This window comes from Rhipicephalus microplus, chromosome 1 (genome assembly GCF_043290135.1).
Source record: "Rhipicephalus microplus isolate Deutch F79 chromosome 1, USDA_Rmic, whole genome shotgun sequence".
NCBI classification, from domain to species: domain Eukaryota; kingdom Metazoa; phylum Arthropoda; class Arachnida; order Ixodida; family Ixodidae; genus Rhipicephalus; species Rhipicephalus microplus.
The window spans coordinates 149,825,681-149,847,841 of NC_134700.1; the positions used below are offsets into that span (position 1 = coordinate 149,825,681).

Below are 22,161 nucleotides of genomic sequence, written 5' to 3' on the forward strand. Positions count from 1 at the left end.
GGACATTCCAAGGACTAAACGAGAGGTGGCACACGCACACTTTCTTACGGCTTGCGCTTCGGGTCTACTTCCCACCTTCAACCACCTTGAGTTCATGGTATATACTAGTTCACTGTATTCATGGCACTGCGGCCCAATGCTCGCTAAACCTTTCTAAAACCAAGGAGGTTACGCCCAGCGAGTATAACGTAGCAACCTTTTCTGTCAGATAGTGCTCAATGTACATGCCAGTGGCTGCTAATGTGAAATGAGAGACAGAAGAATTCAGATTTTAATTTCTTACGGCTTGCGCTTCGTACCTGCTTCCCCCCTTTAACCACCTCGAATTCATTCATGGTATATACTAGTTCATTGTATTCATGGCCCTGCGGCTCAACGCTCGCTAAACCTTTCTAAAACTAAGGAGGTTACACCCAGCGAGTATAATGTAGCAACACTTTCTTGTGCGATAGTGCTCAATGTACATGCCAATGGCTGCTAATGGTGATCGCAGCGTGCGCGTTGACTAAAAGCCGAATGCTCCTCTCTCTCATTCCCCATTAGCAGTCATTGGCATGTACATTGAGCACTATTTTTTATTGTTAAACAACGCACAGAAGAAATCTCTCACCGGCACCACTTTGGAGGTCAAATGTTATACCTATTTCTTGTATGTGCCACTGGATACAACTCATTTTTCGACCGACTTGGTGCTAAGCAGCGCCCATTGAGTTGTTATATATGATTTCATTTGTTACAAATTGTGTTTCATTTGGATCTATTGTATCGTTATACCCCTGTATCGTGATATTACATTGAATTTTTGTGTACATGTATGCCAACATAATCATGTATATTAGAGCAAATGTCTTCACTGTAACGTAGTGATGTTAGTCGTGAAATATAGATGTGCCGAAGTGTATGTGCCCTGTTACTGGAATGGTATGAAGCCTTTGTGTTCTGTACATGCTGTAAATAAACTTTTTCTAAACAAGGAGCTTCGCCCGTAAAATGACACAGCCACCACTTACACTGTCTTTGTTTTTGTTTTGTTCTACTGCAGATGTTGGCCACGTGCTACCGTCGTTTCACAGACCTATGAATGGGGGCATTTCAGCCAGCACAAGCATTAGAGCAAAACGCAGCACGCAACCAGAAAATGAGGACGAGGGAGTTGTCATCACGGCACAGCACTGTCCCTTAGATACAATATATGTACAGGCGCCGTCCACGTTGCAACGCTTCAGTCCGTTTTTTAGTGATTTTTTTATGTGAGAGCAGCCTACGGACCAAGTTATTATTATAAACCACGGTGCAGTATACTGGCGCAATAGCTTTTCGAGCTGTTCGTTCCTAAATGAAGCATGGCCACGGCACATGCGCGTGCTCTCAGAGTGGTACACTGCGGCTGGTCATCTGGGCGCGAGCAGCTGAGTTGTGTCGTAAATCTCCGCCAGGTGCTCTTTTTCGACACTCCACTTATCCAGCGCTGGACCCCTCTACGTACTGAAAACAAGCTGGGTTTCAACCGAAAGGCCAGAAGATAGCATCTAACTGACATGTCTGGCTACAGAAAATCTCGCGAAGCTGATATGCATAATCTTGCGAAGCTGATATGCGTAATAAGCGAAGCTGATATGCGTATATTCGCAGTTCAAACGAACTCATTTCGCTTGAATTTATCCACTAATATAGGCTATGCCCACGATTCCCCGTACATTAGAGTAATTCACAATGATTTTGTTGATTTGCTAGATATCGTGGCGAATCTGAGTAAACGCGACCCTTTTTCGGAATAAGCCTCAGAATCAGGCAGGAATATTCAATCCGAAATCAAATCTGTTATTATTTACATAAACGCATATAGAAGTGCCGCGCAAGAAACACAGTGCCATCATCTTTATACCACAAAGGCAATCATTGCGGTGCGTGGCGCAAGGCTACCTTGAAAGATCTCGTTGTTCTGCCAGCACAATTAAGATGCACTGAAGCCGTGTTCAGCCTGATTCTGTCAACCCACGTCCTACATTACCCGGGTAACATCAGCCAGAGGCCACCTTCAGCGGATTTCGAGATCTCCTGGAGCACCACTACACGCGTGGATCCTCTTCCAAAGGTTCACCCCATCCGAGGCTCAAGTACTTCGCGTACAAAGCCCTGGCCCGCTGAAGCACGCTCTGCAAGTCTTGTTGTCGTACTAGCTTATCAAAATGCATGGCCAGTTCATTGTAGTCCATGCCTTTGCGCATAATTACGTCTCGATGCTGCGTGAGAATCCCTAAGCAAAGAAACATCATGAACGGGTTGCCGCCACCAAGCTCCTGCGGCCGCGGAAGCTTCATGTTGGCGGAATATCGGCGCCAGGTGATTCTGGCGGAACTCGAAACATTCGTCCGCGGCACAGCGCAAGAGTCCTCCGTGCAGGCACCGCTGGAAGATGCGCCAGCATCCTGCAACACGGGGTCTTGGCGAACCTTCTGCTTGGACAAATCCCCCACTTCCGGGACACACTTGTCCGCACTGTCTCCGCAGCCGTCACTCCGTGTCTTGGCGCATGGCTCCCAGCGCGTGCTGATCAGCTTCGTGCTCCGTTCTTGCCTCACGGGTGTAATCAGGGGTCTGGAAACATTCAGATCTTCGTCATCGCCATCTGTCAACACGTTGACGAACTTGGAGGATGTCGTCATCGGCACTCCTGGTTGCTGGCTCTTTAGCAAGATGACATGCGCACTGTTCTGTGAGCTGGCACAGGCATTCGTGGACAGTGGGCCACGTGGCACGACATCGTCCATCCGGTAGGGCCGCTCGAACAGAGGCAGTTCTCCATCCGGTGGCATCGGCGGCAGCGAACTCCACTGCACCTCGAGCATGTGCAATGCGTCGTCGAAGGAGAACTCGCGCTTCAGCTCCAGCAGCAGCCACCGGTAGCAGAAGAGCAGGTCGTGGGCGCCGCATTTTTGAAGGTACCTGCGAAGTGTTCCTTGCCGTCTTAGTCGTGTAATGAATTCGTTTTAGTATAATCCTTCGTAAATAAAGCTCTGCTTAGATCTCAAAACTCTTCAAGGGTGCACACACCTTTGACCTTTCAAAGAGTGTCCCGTACGAACCTCTCCCTTTTAGGAATGACACTTCGGTGACATCACGTTTCTTGGCCATTATCTAGCAGCTGAAGCCACCTATTCGTGGAGGCTTCAGGTGCTAAAAATTTTCAAGCTGTGCGAACGTGCTCACGCCCATCATCAAAAAATCTGCAAAGACTCCTCGGCCTTTTCGACTTATGCCAATGTTTTAGGGTGAATGTTCCGCAGATTATTTTTGTCCTTACCGACCTTCTTAATATGCACCCTTTACTACTACTCCAATTGAGTAGTTGCATTGGGGCAAAGTGACATTCACAGCTACCAGTTACGCTTTAGCTGGCGCAATGCTCCATGTCACATCTGCTAGTTGACTGATACGCTACATGCTTATACTCACAAAAAATACTAACAATAAAAAGTAAAGTGGCAGGATGCAGAAAAAGGTGACAGCTTAACAGAGGTGCAGACACAAAGATAGCCGCCTTTCTGTCACTGCATGCTTTTCAGCCACTTTTATTGTAAAGACGATAGCCTTTCTTGGGATATGCTTCAACGCAAACATCCTGGTCTGTCTGACTGTTTGTCGAACGGTCCACTACCCAGTCAAAGCATAACCCTTTGCTCAACCCCGCAGAGGCGTAGCCATGGGGTGGCACATCAGGCCCGTGCCCACCACCTTGAAAATTTTTTCGCCCTGGCAGAAAGAGCGAAAAATGGCAATTTTGCGGGGTGCCCCTTCCGAAATCAAGTGGGTGCGCCCCCCCCCCCCCGTCCCCGAAAAGGAGTTTCTTGCGAACATTGTCAACGAAAAATTGGCAGATCCCACGTACAGTGGTAATCGATGATATGCGAAGCACGAATGAGGAAGGGCGATAGGTCACTTTAAAATCAGCAGAACTTTAAGAAGCGGAGGTGAAATATGCCGTACATGTCTTCCATGGCATGATTATTATGTTTAAACGTTTCAATTACCTTTGTCGTCTATTAACGTCACCTGATACCAACTTTGGCACACAGTGAGCTAGCGAAACGGCCGCGAGCATGCTATGAGCGTAGCACATAGTCATGTTTACATTAAATCCATGTCATGATTATCATATTTGGACGTGTCATTTATATTCATCTTCCATTGACGTCACGTAACACCAAATTTGGTATATGTGTAACTAGTGAAACGGCCGTGAGACAGCTATGAGCGTAACATGTTGTCATGTTTTACATGAAAAGCATATTATGATTATCTGGTTTGAACGTATCAAATGTGGTACATGTGGAGCTAGCGTAACGGCGCTGAGCGCGTCATGAAAAGCCCAATACACTCCGACGCAACTTTGACGCGCGCGCAGACTGGGCGCAGCGACGCCACGCTAGGAAAACGCGAGCACTATAGTGTGACGCCAGGCGCTACCGGCCCGCCCGACCAGCGGCGTCCGTCGGCGTGGCCCGGTGGCAACAGGCACGAAATGCGACATGCTGAATTTCGTGCCGACGACGTTACTTAGCACCGCGTCTGCCTCTCTTCGGGACGCCATGTGCGCTCAAACGCGCATACGTCAAAGCAACGCAGCGCAGTGTGCATCTGCGAGTGTATGGCATGCAGATCCACAATGAAGGTCAGTGGGCCGATCCAGTGCTCTCTACTAGGGGGAGATGGGCGCCTGGCGTGGCATCGCCGGCGTGACGCGATAAAACAAACGCGGGCACGCACGCGCGCCGGATCATGTCGGAGTGTATTGGCGCCTTGAGTGTGGCGCGTATTAATGTACACACAGGACACGCATCTCAAGATTATCATGTTTGCACCAGTCACATACCTTCGTCATCCATTGACGTCACGTAATATCAAATTCGGCATATATGAAGCTAGCGAAACGACCGCGAGCGCATCATGAGTGTGGCATGTATTAATGTTGTTACATGACATGCATGTCATGATCATCATGTTTGGACGTGTCATTTACCTATGTCATTCGTTCGCGACAGGTAATACCGGATTTGGTACATGTGAAGCTAGCGAAACAGCCGCGAGCACATCATGAGCGTAGCATGTAGTCATCTTTTTACATAACACGCATCTCATGATTATCATGTTTGCACCAGTCAAATACCTTCGTCAGCCATTCACGTCCCGTAACACCGAATTTGGTTCATTAGAAGCTAGGGAAACGGCCGCGAGTACATCATGAGCATGGCATGTAGTCATGTTACATGACACGCATCTCATGATTACCGTGTTTGTAAGAGTCACTAACCTTCGTCATTTATTCACGTCCCGTAATACCAAATTCGGTATATGCAAAGCTAGCGAAACGGCCGCGAGCACATGATGAGTGTGTCATGTAGTCATGTTGTTACATGACACGCATATCATATTTTGATGTTAGGGTCTGTCGCTTCTGCTCGCCATGCAGTCATGTCATATGATACCAATTTTGCAACATATCATGCGAATGAAACCACCGCAAGAGCATCAAGACCATGAATTGTATATCTTGACGTTTATGACATACATGTTATTATTTTCAGGTTATAACTAGTCAGTTATTTTGGCCATACAGTTATGTTATATCATACCAAGTTTGGTATTGATACCATTATTCAAACGGTCAGGAGAGCTAAAAGCCATAGGCGGCTAAATAGATAGATAGATAGATAGATAGATAGATAGATAGATAGATAGATAGATAGATAGATAGATAGATAGATAGATAGATAGATAGATAGATAGATAGATAGATAGATAGATAGATAGATAGATAGATAGATAGATAGATAGATAGATAGATAGATAGATAGATAGATAGATAGATAGATAGATAGATAGATAGATAGATAGATAGATAGATAGATAGATAGATAGATAGATAGATAGATAGATAGATAGATAGATAGATAGATAGATAGATAGATAGATAGATAGATAGATAGATAGAAACGCTCGAAGTCACCGAAGTTCGCCAAGAAACGCTTCGCATTTAAAAGCAAATATTATGCATCTTGGAGGAACAACATCAATACGTAAGTATTAGGTAGTGTGTTCCTTTATGTAGAAAATGCACAGACACATAATTCTAAAGACCGCAGTGTTTATTACACCCCGCTGAAAATGCTGCGCTATGAACAAAAAAGTGGGTGTTTTCTGCGCTTCGCTAAAACGAAACGTCACTACTACTTTCCAGCTGCTCCACTTTCTAAAAGAAACTTTCATTTATTGACATTACTGCAAGATGGCATCCATATCTCACGCAGTGTTTTCAGCCAGAAGACTCCCGCCGTTCAACATCCTTTTAGCGAAGCATGCAGGTACGCGGCGAATCTTTTTTTTTTTTTCTTGCGAGCTCGTTTCGCACAAAGTCCGGCGTCGGTGTCGGCGTTGATGGTTGTGAGCAACAATCTTCATCTTGTGCGTGACCAAAAAACCGAAAAAGATGCAAATAAAAAATAATCACCGCCATATCCACAATGTGAACAATGTTAGAAGAGATTGCTCGGAGGTACGCAGGACGTTTCTTGGCGAGACAATTTAAGGAGGAGGGCTTGTTAACGAGCCTGCGCATGATGTGTACGTCGAAGAGCCGTTCTATCAGCTACATGATAGCGACGCTATCAGGATTGTACTGATCATTGTCCTCCCTGCCAGTACATTTGTGGTTTAGAAAGGTAGAAGTCGGTACCAACTTTGTATGTTGCGTGCTTACCTTTTTCTTTCTTTTTCGCGTTTTTTTCAGTGTGTGCACATGTGACTGAGACATGTGCCTCGTTAATAATGTAGGTCCATAATTGTTATCATTTTATGCCATGATTTTTTTGTACCCATACAATTGTATAAGTATGTGAATATAGAATGCTTGTTGACACTTTCCGACCCACTCCTGTAAAAATCCCTGACGGGATTGACAGTATTGTTAAATAAAAATAAAAAAAAGACATCGTTGTTGAGCAGGTTTTACGGCCGGCACTACACAGGGTTGGCCTCATCGATCAGCACGTTAACCACTTGCCCGCGCCATTATGCCATAATAGCAGCTTCCGTGAGTCACATGTCTAACTTCATAAGTGGCAGACACGGAGCTATCAGGCATTCTTGAACGGGGTTGAAAGCTGGCAGGTGAGGGACCTTGAGAGAATATCGGTACCAGTGCATAACACTCATCGTAGGAACTTGCCACGTGATCACATGCCTACAAAGCGACGAGAATGAAGTGAATGCATTCGCTTCGTTCTCGTCGCGAGGATCCTCTTCACCTGGCCGGCCTGCCTGACGGTTTTTTCTCTCCTCCCAGCTCCGAGGCGGCGCGCGTGTGCGCGTGGTCAGATCAAACATCACTTGCACCCTCCTCTTTTCTTCTCTCTTTCACACTTGCTCCTCTCGCCCACTACCCATCGCTCGTGTGCAGTTGTTGATGTGAGCTCCTGAAATAAACAGTCAAGACGCCACACTTTTCTCTTCACTTTTCCTTCTTTCAAAGCCACATTGAGGAGGCGAGCGCGCGGGCCATTGGAAACTCAAGGATGGATGGATGGATGGATGGATGGATGGATGGATGGATGGATGGATGGATGGACGGACGGACGGACGGACGGACGGACGGACGGACGGACGGACGGACGGACGGATGGATGGATGGATGGATGGATGGATGGATGGATGGAAGGATGGATGGATGGATGGATGGATGGATGGATGGATGGATGGATGCCGTCTGCTCCCTCTATAGCTATGACACAGGCCACAGCACCGACCCAATTCCAACCTAAACAGCAGTTAGGTAATGAATTATACCTATTTCTGTTGTCATGCAACTTACTGTGAGTGAACTACTCGAATGCGTGCGCATCGTAGACCAGCGTGGTCGTTGCACCGCTGTTTCTCCTAGCGAGTATAACGCGTGTTTGCCCGACCTTCGGGAATACGCACATTCTCGACGTGGCTCTGTACACCGATGACAAGAACTGTGTGCGGAAACAATGCGAAATCCAGAAACATGCGAGAAGCGGACAGAAAAGCAAAGAGAAAGCAAGAACATGTCAAAAATTTCGGTGTCTAACTTAAGATGGCCGCACCACTGGCATGCGCCCCGTGCTGTCGGCTTCCAGCTGCCCGAAAGAAATCGTTCGGACGGTCCCCGGCCGCCCGCAGGCCGCCAGGCACGCGAGAAACGAATATGCCTCCGAGCGATCCCGGACCAGTGGGCGGAGCTTCCAGTTGGTCCGCGAAGAAAACGAATGCGGCGCCGACGTTCGGGGTCCTTACGGAGCCGCCCGGGACGTGCAAATTGACGAAGCTCTCTGATTTGGTGTACGTATTGGGAGATGGTCCGCCATCTAGTGAGCATTGTTGGAATCACTAGAGAGGCGACCTTGAGTGGTGACCGCAGAGGTGAATACACTGGTAACACTGGTGTACACGCCGCCAGCCACCGTACGACAAGCCGCGAGCAAAAGGAAAGAGCTCCAAAATATTCTGGGTTAGCGTGAAGATCGAAACCGGGTGGCTTGCGTGGAAAGCGGGTGTTCTATTACACAGTCACGAGTCTGCTCGGAAAAACAGCAAAACTAACACCTTCTGCTTGGAAATGCAGTGAAAGCAATGCATGCTTCGCAGACGCACCCATCCTCTGTACATGCTTCATAATGCAACGTGTATTAACGCAGTAATAATGCTGATAAAAGCGTACATTGCGATAAGGCGTTTGAATATGCTATCATTATGATATCATGGCTTAAACAGAGCCACCCACTATTAATGGCACACAAATTACTGCGCCTTCTTTCTTAAGAACACGTAGTGGCTGCATAGTGTTACGACCGGCCCTAGGGAACCAAGCAAGAGGAGTTGCGGGGAGAACCGGTTCTTGACCGACTGTGTCGTCGACCCCCACCTCCCCATTCAGGCTCCTCTCTCTCGCCGGGAGGATTCCGGAATCTGCTGTGCGTTCGTGACCATGTTTGGGCATTTTTTAGGGCGCCGTGGCCATATTTGGGCATCGTGTTAGGTTGTGCCACTCCATGTGTTGTGAGGTGTGTTTCCCCCTCCCTCGTGGCCGAGGTACCGGGGCCACCGTATTGGCTGACGATGCGGACAATGCGCCCAGTGTTGGCAACGCGGCGCTATAAAATGCCGAAGACGTTTTGTATCTCTCTCTCTTCTCTCTTTGGATCAGTTGATCACTTCTCAACCTGTAAAGAAATCTCTGTCGTTCGTTTGGGCGCTTCTTCTCGCTGAATTGTTGGACGATGGATCTTGCGACGGGGCCAGCTACCGAAAACAAGACCGGCAGGACCCGGAGTCCCAACAACTGGATGGCAGCGGCGGGATGCCGATAACCCCGAAAGCGACCACTGGACGGAGTGAGCCCGAAGTCCAACAACGGGACGACAGGAGAAGGATGACACGAGCTCATCGACTTCCAGAGGGAATCGAACGGCACTTCTGAGAGGCACGACGCCGGAGACATGACTGCGAACTGGGTGAGTGCCGGCTTTCTCTGTTAAATTTTACCAGGCATTTACTCTATGTGTTAAGTAAAAGCTGGTAGAGAGGGGCTGTCTTGGTCATTGGGTTAACAGGTAACTTGCGTCAGGCAGAAATTGTGTGATAGCTTGGTTAAGCTCTTTCTGTCAGTGGCGTCAAGATTAACAGTGACAGGGCAGGATTTCGTATAAGAGCTTTTTGAAGCTTTATTTGTAGACTAAGTTAACGGAAAACTTGAGGCAAGGCAGGAACCTAGAGCTGTCGTTGCCGTCAAGGTTAATTAGTTGCAGGACAGGAATCTTTGTGGAACAGAGACAGCGGTACTGGAGGCAGCCATGAATCTGAAATCCCTGCGAAAGTCCATGTTGTTGCTACTTGCAAGGAAGTTAAATCTGGAGGTGTCGAACTCTCAAAGAAAGGCAGAGCTGATAGCGGCGATTCTCGCATTGGGGGCGGAGGATGACGAGCTGTCAGAATGTGTCGAGGAAATTCAGGAGAGGCAAGCGGCAGAGGCCGAAAGAAAGGCGGCGGAGGCCGAAAGGAAAGCGGCAGAAGCCGAGGCAGATAAGATGCGAAAGCACGAGCTTGAAATGAAGCGCCTCGAGCTAGAGATTAGCCATAATAGTAGAGCAGGAGGCAGCGAGGCATCCGGTACCGCAGAGCGGGTCAGGTTCAAAATGACGGACCTAATGAGATCGTACAAGCTAGGGGAGCACATTGGGCTGTTTCTCGTCAACTTTGAGAGAACTTGTGAAAGGCAAGGTTTCAGCCAGGATACATGGCCTCAACGCTTGTTGTCCCTACTTCCGGGGGAGGCCTCAGAAGTAATCGCGCGCCTCACGAAAGAGGAGGCTGACGAGTACAGTGAGGTAAAGTCGAGCCTTCTCAAGAAATACAGGTTGTCAGCGGAAGGTTTCAGACAAAAATTTCGCAACGCCGTAAAAGAGAACAATGATTCATACCCGGAGTTTGCTTACAAGTTAATGGCCAACATGGGGGAGTGGCTCAAAGAGGCAAAGGCGTATGGGAATCATGACAAGGTGCTCGAGTGTATCGGTCTGGAACAATTCTGTCAAAGGTTACCAGAAAAGGTGAGGTTCTGGGTGCAGGATAGACCAGACGTGAACACCGTAACGAAAGCCGCAGAGCTCGCTGAATAATTCGTTACGCGCCGCGCCCTCGGGGCAAACAGCGAGCCAAAAAGGGAAAAATTCCTACTACCGAATAAGGCGCCGTTTAGAAAACAACCGACAAGTCTCGCACAAAAGGGTGAGGAAAACAAGGCATCTAACCATGGGGCGTCGGCAGAGGCAAGCAAAAGGAAATTTGAGGCGAAAAAACCGGCGGCTTGTTTCAATTGCCACGAAACAGGGCACTTCACAAAACATTGCCCGAAAGAAAAGGTGGCCTTTTTATCTATAAATGAAGCCGACGATAACATGAAGTTGTTAGAGCCCTATATGAACGACCTTACCGTGAACGGCAAGCAGTGTCGGGTTCTTAGAGACTCCGCAGCCACTATGGACGTAGTTCATCCGTCCTTTGTTCAGGCCGGACAGTATTCAGGAGACTGTGCCTGGATTAGACAAGCCGTAGAAGCAAACAGTCAGTGCCTTCCCGTAGCTAAAGTTGTCCTTAAAGGCGCATTTGGCACGTTGGAAACGGAAGCCGCGGTATCGCCATATCTACCCCCTCAGTATCCTTACTTATTTTCAAATAAGTCAGATCAAATGCTGAAGGAGAAAGGTCTAACGTTGGGAGAAGGCATAGTGCACGCACTGACTAGATCGAAGGCACGTGCGCTGGCTGCGAGAGCAACATACACTGAGGCAAACAAGCCTCAAATCGACAACGGGCCTGGTTGCGAGTTGGACACCACGGTAACAAATCGGCTTGTGCGAGAACAGGCTGCAGAAGCCGTAGTCGCGGAGGCAACCATTCCTAAAGGCGACGATGAACCTCCTCCCGAATTGGAAGGGGTCAATTACGCCTCCTTGACCGAGCCAATAGAAAATGCCGTTGCTCCCAAGCCGATTCCTGGTAGTACAGAGGATAGCACAGAGGGTGACACATTCCAGGTACTAGGAACTACAAAAGAGTTGTGTGTCATGCCAACTTCGGATAATTTCAGTCGGCTGCTGCAGGTGAGCCCCGCTTCATTAATAACCGAACAAAAGGGGGACCCGACGCTTAAGCAATTCCAGGACAGTTCGAAAGAGGGAACCGCCAAACGAAATGTGAGATTCCAAGAGAGGAGCGGCATACTCTATCGAAAATATCTAGATAGGCGAGGAGTAGAGTTTGACCAGGTAGTCGTACCTCAGGCGTATCGTCAGGATTTGCTTAGTTTGGTGCATGGAGAATCATGGTCAGGCCACTTAGGCGTAAAGAAGACGAAAAATTGTCTTTTACAGGAAAAATACTGGCCTGGATGCTTTAAAGATGTAGAGAGGTTTGTAAAATCTTGCGATGTGTGTCAGCGAGTGGGTAAGCCGGGAGATAAGGCGAAATTTTCAATGAAGCTGGTACCCGTAATCATGGAGCCCTTTCGTCGGTTGGTCATTGACACAGTAGGTCCTTTGCCCAAGACAACTTCAGGCTACCGTCACATCCTGACCTTTATCTGCCCAGCTACTAAATTTTCAGAGGCGGTCCCGCTAAAAGAGCTAAGTTCCGTGGAAGTAGTGAACGCACTTCTGTCCGTGCTTGCCCGGGTAGGCTTTCCTGCCGAGATACAATCAGACCAGGGCACCATTTTCACGAGTGCCTTAACGACAACCTTTCTAGAACGGTGTGGCGTGAAATTATTGCATAGTTCAGTCTACCATCCGCAGTCGAACTCGATAGAGAAGCTTCACTCCGTGATGAAGCGAGTGTTAAGGGCCTTATGTTTTGAACGAAAAACTGACTGGGAAATGTGCTTACCTGCAACGATGTTTGCACTAAGAACTGCACCACATGACAAAACAGGGTTCACGCCAGCGGAACTTGTTTACGGCCGCAGACTGTGATCTCCTCTTCGTATGCTGAGAGAGTCGTGGGAAGGTCAGGGTGATGATCCTGTAGTAGTGGAATATGTCCTCACCTTGTTGGATCGTCTAACAAAAGCCCAAGAACTGACCGAGAGTGCGATGACCAAAGCACAGCAGAAGGCTAAGCTTTACTACGATCGAACAGCTAAAGCGCGACACTTTGCTGTAGTAGACAGGGTCATGTTGTTGAGGCCCTCCCAAAAGAATAAGCTTGAAGTGCAATGGGTCGGCCCCGCCGAAATTACTCAAAAATTGTCTGACACCAACTATGTGGTAAAATTACCAGGAAGTCGTAAGGTACACCAGGTGTATCATAGCAACTTACTCAAGCCCTATAAAGAGAGGGAAGCCATCGTGAACATGACTTTAAATGTTCCGGAAGAGGTTCCGGCAGAAATTCCTGAATTAGCTCCCGAATCGGACGAAGTCCCGATCGAGAAAAGAATTGAGGATTTAGTATCAAAGTCACAGCTGACAATGAAGCAGAAGCAGGAATTGCGTGGTCTTTTGACCGAGTTTCAGGACAGATTTGTAAGCGAGCCAGGCCGGACATCCGTCCTCACTCATGACATAGAGCTTATCTCGTCGGAACCGGTAAGATCCAAGACGTATCGGGTGTCACCTCGCCGGCTTGAGCTAATAAAAGCAGAGGTTAACAGGATGCTGGAATTGGGCGTGATTGAGCCGTGTGAAAGTGATTACACTTCCCCGTTAATTCTTGTGGAGGTACCCGGCAAAGATCCGCGTCCTTGCGTAGACTATCGTAAGTTAAACCTCATCACCAAGGATCAGACATACCCAATTCCACACATTGAGGAACGCGTCGAGAAGGTAAGCAGCGCGGAATTTATCTCAACGCTAGACCTAGTGAGAGGTTACTGGCAGGTGCCGCTCACCGAGAGGGCGAGCCGGTATGCTGCATTTATTTCACCATTGGGAACATTCCGCCCTAAAGTGTTGAGTTTCGGCCTAAAGAACGCGCCTTAATGTTTTTCAAACTTAATGGATAAGGTTTTGTGGGGTCAAGAGGACTTCGCATTGCCTTACTTGGACGACGTCGCCGTGTTTTCCTCGTCCTGGCCGGAACACTTGGCGCACTTTAGAGCAGTACTGACATGCCTACGCGAAGCAGGTTTAACGGTGAAGGCGCCCAAGTGTCAGCTAGCACAAGCAGAGGTACTCTATCTCGGGCATGTTATCGGTCGAGGGCATCGCCGTCCCTCTGAAATGAAAGTGGCAGCTATTCGAGACTTTCCCCAGCCCCGAACGAAAACCGATATTCGGGCTTTTCTTGGAATGGCTGGTTACTATCGTAGGTACATCCCTAGATATTCCGACATTGCCAGCACTCTTACTGACGCGTTGCGCAAGACCGAGCCCCAAATGGTCGACTGGGATGAGGAGAAAGAAAAGGCTTTCCGCGTTTTGAAAGCGGCCTTGTCGAGCCAACCTTTGCTTAGTTCACCGGACTACTCGAGGCCTTTCATAGTCCAATGCGACGCTAGTGATAGAGGCATGGGGGCAGTTCTTAGTCAAAGGGATGAGGGGGATGAAGAGCATCCCGTCCTCTATGTTAGCCGGAAACTCACCCTTCGCGAGCAGGTTTACAGCGCTAGCGAAAAGGAATGTGCGTGCTTGGTTTGGGCAGTCCAGAAACTGGCTTGTTATATTGCCGGAAGCAAGTTCATTGTGGAAGTGTACCATTGTCCTCTCACCTGGCTACAGATCATGCCCTCTAAGAACTGCCGCCTGCTGCGTTGGAGCCTCGTTTTGCAACAATATACGTTTGAAATACGCTACAAAAAGGGTGTACTCCATGGCAACGCTGATGGCTTAAGTCGATGCCCCTGACGCGAGAGGATGTCTCGAGAACTCTGGCATTTTTTTCCTGACCTAGACAAGGGCTAGTGATTGTTTTTTTTTTATTCTTTTAGGTGTACTTGTTTGAAAACGTCGAAGACACGGCTATCCAGGGTTTCGGGTTCGGTGTGCTTCCAGTGTTGTTGTTTTGTGTCACCTTAACGTATGAGTAACATTTTGAATAAATTGTGTATTTCCTTTAATATCAGTTAAAGGGGAACATTGCCTGGTGGAGTTTGGCGGAATTGTCCGGCGCTCACCGGCTGAGTAGTTGTGTTTTCATGCGCGTATGTGATGTCTGTTGAGCCCACAATGAAGCAGGTGGTGCCCTCTACTTCATCAAAGACGGTCGTTACCAAACCGACTGCCGGCGCTGATCTCTCCGGACAGTGGCTGCAAACCTCAGCCCATCGAGATCTTTACCCCCCCGCGTGAGAGACTGTTACGACCGGCCCTAGGGAACCAAGCAAGAGGAGTTGCGGGGAGAACCGGTTCTTGACCGACTGTGTCGTCGACCCCCACCTCCCCATTCAGGCTCCTCCCTCTCGCCGGGAGGATTCCGGAATCTGCTGTGCGTTCGTGACCATGTTTGGGCATTTTTTAGGGCGCCGTGGCCATCTTTGGGCATCGTGTTAGGTTGTGCCACTCCATGTGTTGTGAGGTGTGTTTCCCCCTCCCTCGTGGCCGAGGTGCCGGGGCCACCGTATTGGCTGACGATGCGGACAATGCGCCCAGTGTTGGCAACGCGGCGCTATAAAATGCCGAAGACGTTTTGTATCTCTCTCTCTTCTCTCTTTGGATCAGTTGATCACTTCTCAACATGTAAATAAATCTCTGTCGTTCGTTCGGGCGCTTCTTCTCGCTGCATTGTTGGACGATGGATCCTGCGACGGGGCCAGCTACCGAAAACGAGACCGGCAGAACCCGGAGTCCCAACAATAGCAAGCTCGGAAAGATGTCACAAACACAATGGCCCGTGGTTTGAAGCATGCTCACTTCACAAAATGCAGCCGTGTGCGAAAACTAAACTGACACAAGCCATATTGAACTGAGTTCGTACTGGGGACAGAATATCGCTATCGCTTACAACTTTTAGAGGCGTAGCCTAAAGATCCCCCAATGTTATTTCTTGGCCTTAGTTGCTTTCTTCCAGTGCATATTTGCGCTTCCTGTCACTCGCCGACGTGTCTTGCTACGGGCGCTACCTCCACGGAGATCGCTGTTTATTGGCTGTTGCACCAACGAGGCTCAACCAAAAAGATTTCGACCATTTCATTTTTTTTATCCTCGGGTGTTTTATTCAGTCATGATGGGAATATTTCACGCGTGAGAGTTCTTCTGAAGCAACGCCCACGCGCATCTCCTATACAAAGATGTTTTATTGCATTACTTTCTTCGGCCAAACCGTAGATGTCCTCAAGATTTCTACTCCAACTGTTCAGAAGGTACTGTTTCTCGCTATACGGCAATAAAGCTTCTGTACATATAGAAAGATGGCACAAAATAAAGGTGGTGGCCCATTTACATTACCGCTGTCTAGAAGTGGTGCTGTGAACACAGCACACTATGTGGAAGGCTTTTTTCTCAATTAGGTATTACCCAGGCCTGACACGCTGTCGTACATTTTCTAGAGATAGTTTAGCAAAACTGAAAGCTGAGGCACCTGAAGATGCAGTTGTCAAAAAAAATATAACTTAGAGGGTGGTTAAGCCTCGCCTTTAAGAGTGGAACATCATAGCGTGATCGGTCACCGATCACAACACCTTCTCAATCGCTCGACGCGCTTTTCTTCTCGGTGACCACCAGCTGCCGTGCATAGGAGCAAACACGCTCTCGTGCTTGTGAAATTAGCTGTTCATACTGTAGGTACAGTTGCGAAGTGCCCACCATGGCAAAATTCATCATTTTGGTGTGTAAGGAAGCACTCACTTCGCGCGTACGTGAAGCAAACTGTTGTAATAGATGGGAAGCTTTAAACCACCGATTCTGAAAGTAATGCACGTGTTAAAGCGTCTGGTGTGGTTTTAAGTTCCTCCCACTCTATGTTACTTCTACCTACGCGACGCCTCAATAGGGTTGCTCGATAATGTAACACCTGAGCTGCACGAGGAGCGCACCCAATTCAGCCAGATCACGTGTTGTTCTCGTTTGCATCCATTTCATCATCATCATCATCATCATCATCATCATCATCCTGATTACGTCCACTGCAGGACAAAGGCCTCTCCCATGTTCCACCAGTTAACCCGGTCCTGTGCTTGCTGCTGCCAATTTATACCCGCAAACTTCATAATCTCATCTGCCCACCTAACCTTCTGTCTCCCCCTAACCCGCTTCCCTTCTCTGGGAATCCAGTTAGTTACCCTTAATGACCAGCGGTTATCCTGTCTACGCGCTACATGCCCGGCCCTTGTCCATTTCCTCTTCTTTATTTCAACTATGATATCATTAACTCCCGTTTGTCCTCTAATCCACTCTGCACTCTTCTTGTCTTTTAAGGTTACACCTACCATTTTTCTTTCCATTGCTCGCTGCGTCGTCCTCAATTTAAGCTGAACCCTCTTTGTAAGTCTCCAGGTCTCCGCTCCGTAGCTAAGTACTGGCAAGATGCAGCTGTTATACACCTTCCTCTTGAGGGATAGCGGCAATCTACCTGTCATAGTTTGAGAGTGCTTGCCGAATGTGCTCTACCCCATTCTTATTCTTCTAGTTACTTCAATCTCGTGGTTAGGCTCTGCGGTTATTACCTGCCCTAAGTAAACATAGTCTTTTACAACTTCAAGTGCACTATTACCTATCTCGAAGCGCTGCTCCTTTCCGAGGTTGTTGTACATTACTTTCGTTTTCTGCAGATTAATTTTAAGACCCACCTTTCTGCTCTCCTTGTCTAACTCCGTAATCATGAGTTGCAATTCGTCCCCTGAGTTACTCAGCAATGCAATGTCATCGGCGAAGCGCAGGTTACTAAGGTATTCTCCATTAACTCTTATCCCTAACTGTTCCCATTCTAGGCTTCTGAAAACCTCCTGTAAGCACGCGGTAGGTAGCATTGGGGAGATTGTGTCCCCCTGCCTTACACCCTTCTTGATTGGTATTCTGTTGCTTTCTTTATGAAGCACTATGGTAGCAGTTGATCGCCTGTAGATTTCTTCCAGAATGTTTATATATACTTCATCTACGCCCTGATTCCGCAGTGTCTGCATGACGGCTGATATTTCTACTGAATCAAACGCCTTCTCGTATCTATGAAGGCTATGTATAGTCCATATGTATAGTCCATCCATTTATTCATAGACAATGGCGCCACTGCTGGCACCGGAACTTCTTTGGCATGGGATCTTTCACACCATCCTGGTAACATGCATCTATAATATGCATTGATGTGCCAATTGTTTCAGCTCCTGAAAGCGGTAACAAATATCTTCGCTATTTCATTTTTGGTTAAGGTAACGCTGTTGTCTCCTTATTTTGCGCCAGCCACAATGCATAATCATATTTGCTGTGGAACCTCTATTGGTAGAATGAAATGCGTGGGGAACATATCCTGACACCTCCTTGCTACTTAAGGTATTCAACTACCATCTGAACCATCTTACTTTACCTGCGCTGTCACCCTATTACCCATGTACTCACATACATGTTTTCCTATAGTGCTCGCCCAAGAACATTTGTGCGTCAAAACGTGAAATTAATATTATTTGGCACCAAATAGTACACTGCTACGGCTATTGTGACACTATCAACGCAAGTGACCTGGTAAGCCACTTGCATTGTCCAAGTTTTTTTAAAAGAAGCTTTTCCTGGAAGAACGAGGCCCATCCAAAAGAAATTTATGTGTAGCTATAGCGCGGATGCATTTTAAACAGGAAGAAAGAAAGAAATAAGTGAAAGGTAATGGGGTCACTTCCATCTATGCTCAGCCTCTTAAGCCAGTATTGTAACCAGTATTGCGGTAGCAGATTGTACCTGAAGAAAGTTGAGTCGTAGTGTTGGACCAGATCGGACAGGTGCTTGAACTTGAGCGTCATAGCTTCGCCGTCCACGTCAAAGTTCGGTCCAAGACGTCGCATAAGTGCGCAGAAGCACACGTAGGCGTGCGGCTCGTCCCGCATGACTACCAGCAGAGGTGACGCGAGGTCGCTCATGCCCTGAGTCAATAAGCCAGAACCACATGAATCGTTACTTTACTGTCTTCAGAAACGCTCCCCGTATGTCTGTCATCAAGTATGACTCACGGGCAGCGTTCGCTCACCTGACAATAAGACAGCGACGGATGATTCAGCGCGAACGTCGTTAGTAGGTTGAAGAGCGAGACCACGTTCCTGTTGTCGTCTTCACCTTCGTAGAAAGGGTGCGAGCGATCGGTGCGGAGAACATCCTTGCGCACCATGTTGATGACAGATTGAATGTCCCCACTGAACGCAGGATTTTCCACGACCGCTTTCCAGGCGGTGCGCAGCTCGATGTACTGGTCACTTTTCCGGCGCATATACGCCAGCCTTTCGCGACCCGTCAGGCCTTCAGGGTACACGTTCAGGATGTGTTTCCAGATGACCTGCAGACAATTTGCTTTGCCTTTAGCAGCTGATTCCTTGGCATTATTCTACATAGCTCTGGGCAGAGAGGATGACTGTTCGTTGGGGTATGTTCGTTCTTGGTCGTGTTTGGCCTGTAGGCTACCTCGCTTAAGCGTCCTTTCAGGAATCGCTATGTCAGCACGATTTTTGAGTGAACACGCCTGTTACGCATATACAGCTTTCTACAAATGACTTTATATCAGGATACTAGAACAATCGCGCGGCATGCCATGTCTTACACGTATTTCAGAGCCTGTACACGCTCATTGCCTATAGCAAAGCTGGCAGAATATTCTCGCCATTTCTAACGAAAAAAAAATGTTCTTAAGGTATAAAGCCTAATCCTAACATAAGCCAAGCCGAGTTCACATTAAGTGTACCTGTCATCAAATGTTGCTCTATTATGTTTCATTTGGATGAAATAGGGGCACAGGAGAAGGGGGGGGGGGTGAAAAGTTTCCAGGCAACGCTCCCATAGGAATATAAAGGAATAGTAGCCTGGGAACTTTTGCCCCCCCCCCCCCCCCCCCCCGAACCTATACATCTACACTGATAGAAGAACTCCAGAAAAACAAACAGGTGAACCTTTCTGAGAGATGGTTCGACTCCACCCTTGTAAACTGCGAGGCGCAGCTCCTGCGGTTTCAGCAGTCGCCCTTCGTCGTCCAGGCAGGCGCGGAACTCACGGTCCCCTACTGGACACTCCGTTGCCTGTTTCTGGCTGCCACCGGTCCAGGGTAAGCTAATAACCGCAGAAAACCCGCCTGGGGAGCCCGCCGGCAAGTCGAAGCTGGGAAGGTTGAGAACACGATGGAATCTACCCAGTGTCTTCTCCATCTGCAAAAAGAACAGCCAGGCTGCTGCCTTGTAACGAGGCTGTGCCCGCACTCGCCGATCGGGCGCCAGTGGCACTCGAATCCCGGTAGGCGCGGCCGCAGCCTTGCTACCGCGGTTGTTCCTGAACAAGTTCAGCATGGCCGTCAACAATCTTTCTCCTCGAATAAGGGTGGATAGGTAGTTGGTCAAGACCAGAAGGAATGCGTGAACCCACTACGAGGGATTGGCAATTAATAGGGTGCCATTAAATGACGTGGAAAAGAAAAAAAGGACGAAAAAACGTAACATAAACATAGTTCATAACAACAAAAATACAGGATTGGGGTTCTACTTTTCGGTGAAAGGAATATTAAACAAACCATAGTCATATTAACTAATTGATTGCAGACGCCAAAACGGACACCGATGCTTTGATGGCATTCTATTTGATTCATCTACAAAACTAAATATTACATCGCACGTTTTCCTAATGCTGCGACTTAGTGTGGACGCCCAGAAAGGTCTGTAATACGGTCTGGCTGGCTGGTTGCTTCATAGCTTTTAGACGTGAATAAACTTCACGAAAGACAAGGAAACGAGTAAAAAATATACAGAACATCACGAGTGCATAATAAGAATTCAATATTTTAGCTATTTTTCGAATAGTCTTTCCGCAAGTGTAAGCACTATTTGATAATATGGTTCCGTCCTGGGACCACTCTTGATTTTAGGGGTGAAGCTCCTTATAGCATCACCTAGTTGGTCGTCGATCGGCGTCGCTCAATTCAGCATACTACCCCTGTAGCGTCTTCTTTATCATTGACTAGACGGCACTGTCCCATAGAAATGCATATAATTACTGTATATGCTACCTTTAGGTAAAGGTAGCATATACAGTAACTCTAGAAATGCATGCACACTGCAGTTGGGTCATGATATACTAGATGGCGTTGTATGCATTCTATGTCGTCATCGCCATTTCTAGCCTAGTTTCCTAGATGGCGCTGTCCCGTAGAAATACATAGAAATACATGCAGAGTGGTGGTTGACCTAATGTACTATATGCGTGAATTGAAACCCGAACAACGGCAAGCTTTTGCAATAGTATAGTGCGCGCTGTGCAGCTATCACGAATAACAGGCGCGCGTATCCCGTTCGGCAGCTCTGCGCATATATGCGTGGTTGTGCACGGTGATAAGTGGACGGCGCGCACTATACAATAGTGAAGGCAATCGCCGCTGTTCAGGTTACACTTGACGCGGATAGTGCACTAGGTGGCGTTGGAGGTGCAGCTTCTCTCTGATGAGCTGCTGCGCGAGGCTGCGCGAGGTGCGAGTGCCATAAAAGGGTGCTCGCTCTCGTTATCTCTCATTCTCATGGATTGTCGCCGCACGTGGAGGAGTGCCCTTACCAGATTATGCTTCGTTGGACGCATGGATGGATGCCCGGACAGATTAACGCACGAACGGACGGAAGTATGAACGCACGAAAGGACAGATGGACAATTTGCCTCACTCATCATCATTCACTCCGTAGATATCCTGTGATCCTTTGATTATCAACAGCGGTGCTATTTAAGCTGAGTTGGATGCGTGGTTCTTGAAGAAGAGAACACGACACCTAGTATATATATCTGCTTCATGGACGACACGGTGCAGGGCCTTGTAGGGGATGGAATTAGGGCATAAAGAGAATAGTAGGAGGAGAAAAATATAGAAGACGGACTACTCGTCGCACGGGAGTGACAGAAAGAAGGATGAGACAGGAAAGAATGAGGGACACGGTCGAAGGAGTCCCAGGACGGGCACCACTTCGTGAAGGCTACATGGCGTAAGGTGATCGCGTAAGGCGGGACGATCGGCGAGAGCTACGCGGGCGTCAGACATCGTAGGCGACACAACGATGCAGGCTGGAATTCAGTACCTTGGGACCAGTCACCTGCATTTTCCAGCCCAGCCACTAGAACGAAGTCTGACAAGAGAGAGAGCGTGGGCAAAGCTGATTGAGTGAGAGGGAAGTGTAGTGTAGCGGAGGTTGCGCCTGGTAAAAAAAGGGTAAAGACGTGGATTGGGTCAACCTAGGTTCAGAGGAGGTCAGAGAAGGCCAAGCTACTCGCGGATAACTTCAATCAAAACGCTACCTAGTGGAGACAGAACGAAATAGCCTGTTGAGATTCATGTAGCAGGTGACATGCACTTTCGCACTGTGGTGACATTTCGGTGGGAGGCTCGGTCGTCCGCAAAAAAAAAAAAAACATCGCGAAGTAGTTTTTAGGGGTGAAGCTTCTTACGCCGTGGGTCGAATGTCCCGTGTCATCGTCATCGGCGTAGTAGCCAGCCTCT

At 48.1% G+C, this 22,161-nt stretch overlaps 1 protein-coding gene across 1 annotated transcript; it reads right to left on the reverse strand.

The window, feature by feature from the left end:
• Positions 1-1,862: 1,862 nt before the first annotated feature.
• On the reverse strand, positions 1,863-20,115 carry LOC119177825 (TBC1 domain family member 25). Its single transcript, XM_037429014.2, has 4 exons — positions 19,589-20,115; positions 18,679-18,981; positions 18,393-18,574; positions 1,863-2,946 (listed from the first exon to the last, which is right to left on the reverse strand). The coding sequence occupies exons 1-4, from the start codon at positions 19,976-19,978 to the stop codon at positions 2,070-2,072; spliced, it is 1,752 nt and encodes a 583-aa protein (XP_037284911.2). The 5' UTR covers positions 19,979-20,115; the 3' UTR covers positions 1,863-2,069.
• Between the last annotated feature and the right edge of the window lie 2,046 nt (positions 20,116-22,161).

What these genes read in the sequence shown, in the direction of transcription:
- LOC119177825 (XM_037429014.2), bottom strand. Translation starts at nt 19,978, where the DNA reads ATGCTGAACTTGTTCAGGAACAACCGCGGTAGCAAGGCTGCGGCCGCG. An exon ending in TCGAACCATCTCTCAGAAAG is followed by an intron (nt 18,982 to 19,588) that starts GTTCACCTGTTT and finishes AATTGTCTGCAG; the next exon opens with GTCATCTGGAAACACATCCT. An exon ending in CGTCGCTGTCTTATTGTCAG is followed by an intron (nt 18,575 to 18,678) that starts GTGAGCGAACGC and finishes TTATTGACTCAG; the next exon opens with GGCATGAGCGACCTCGCGTC.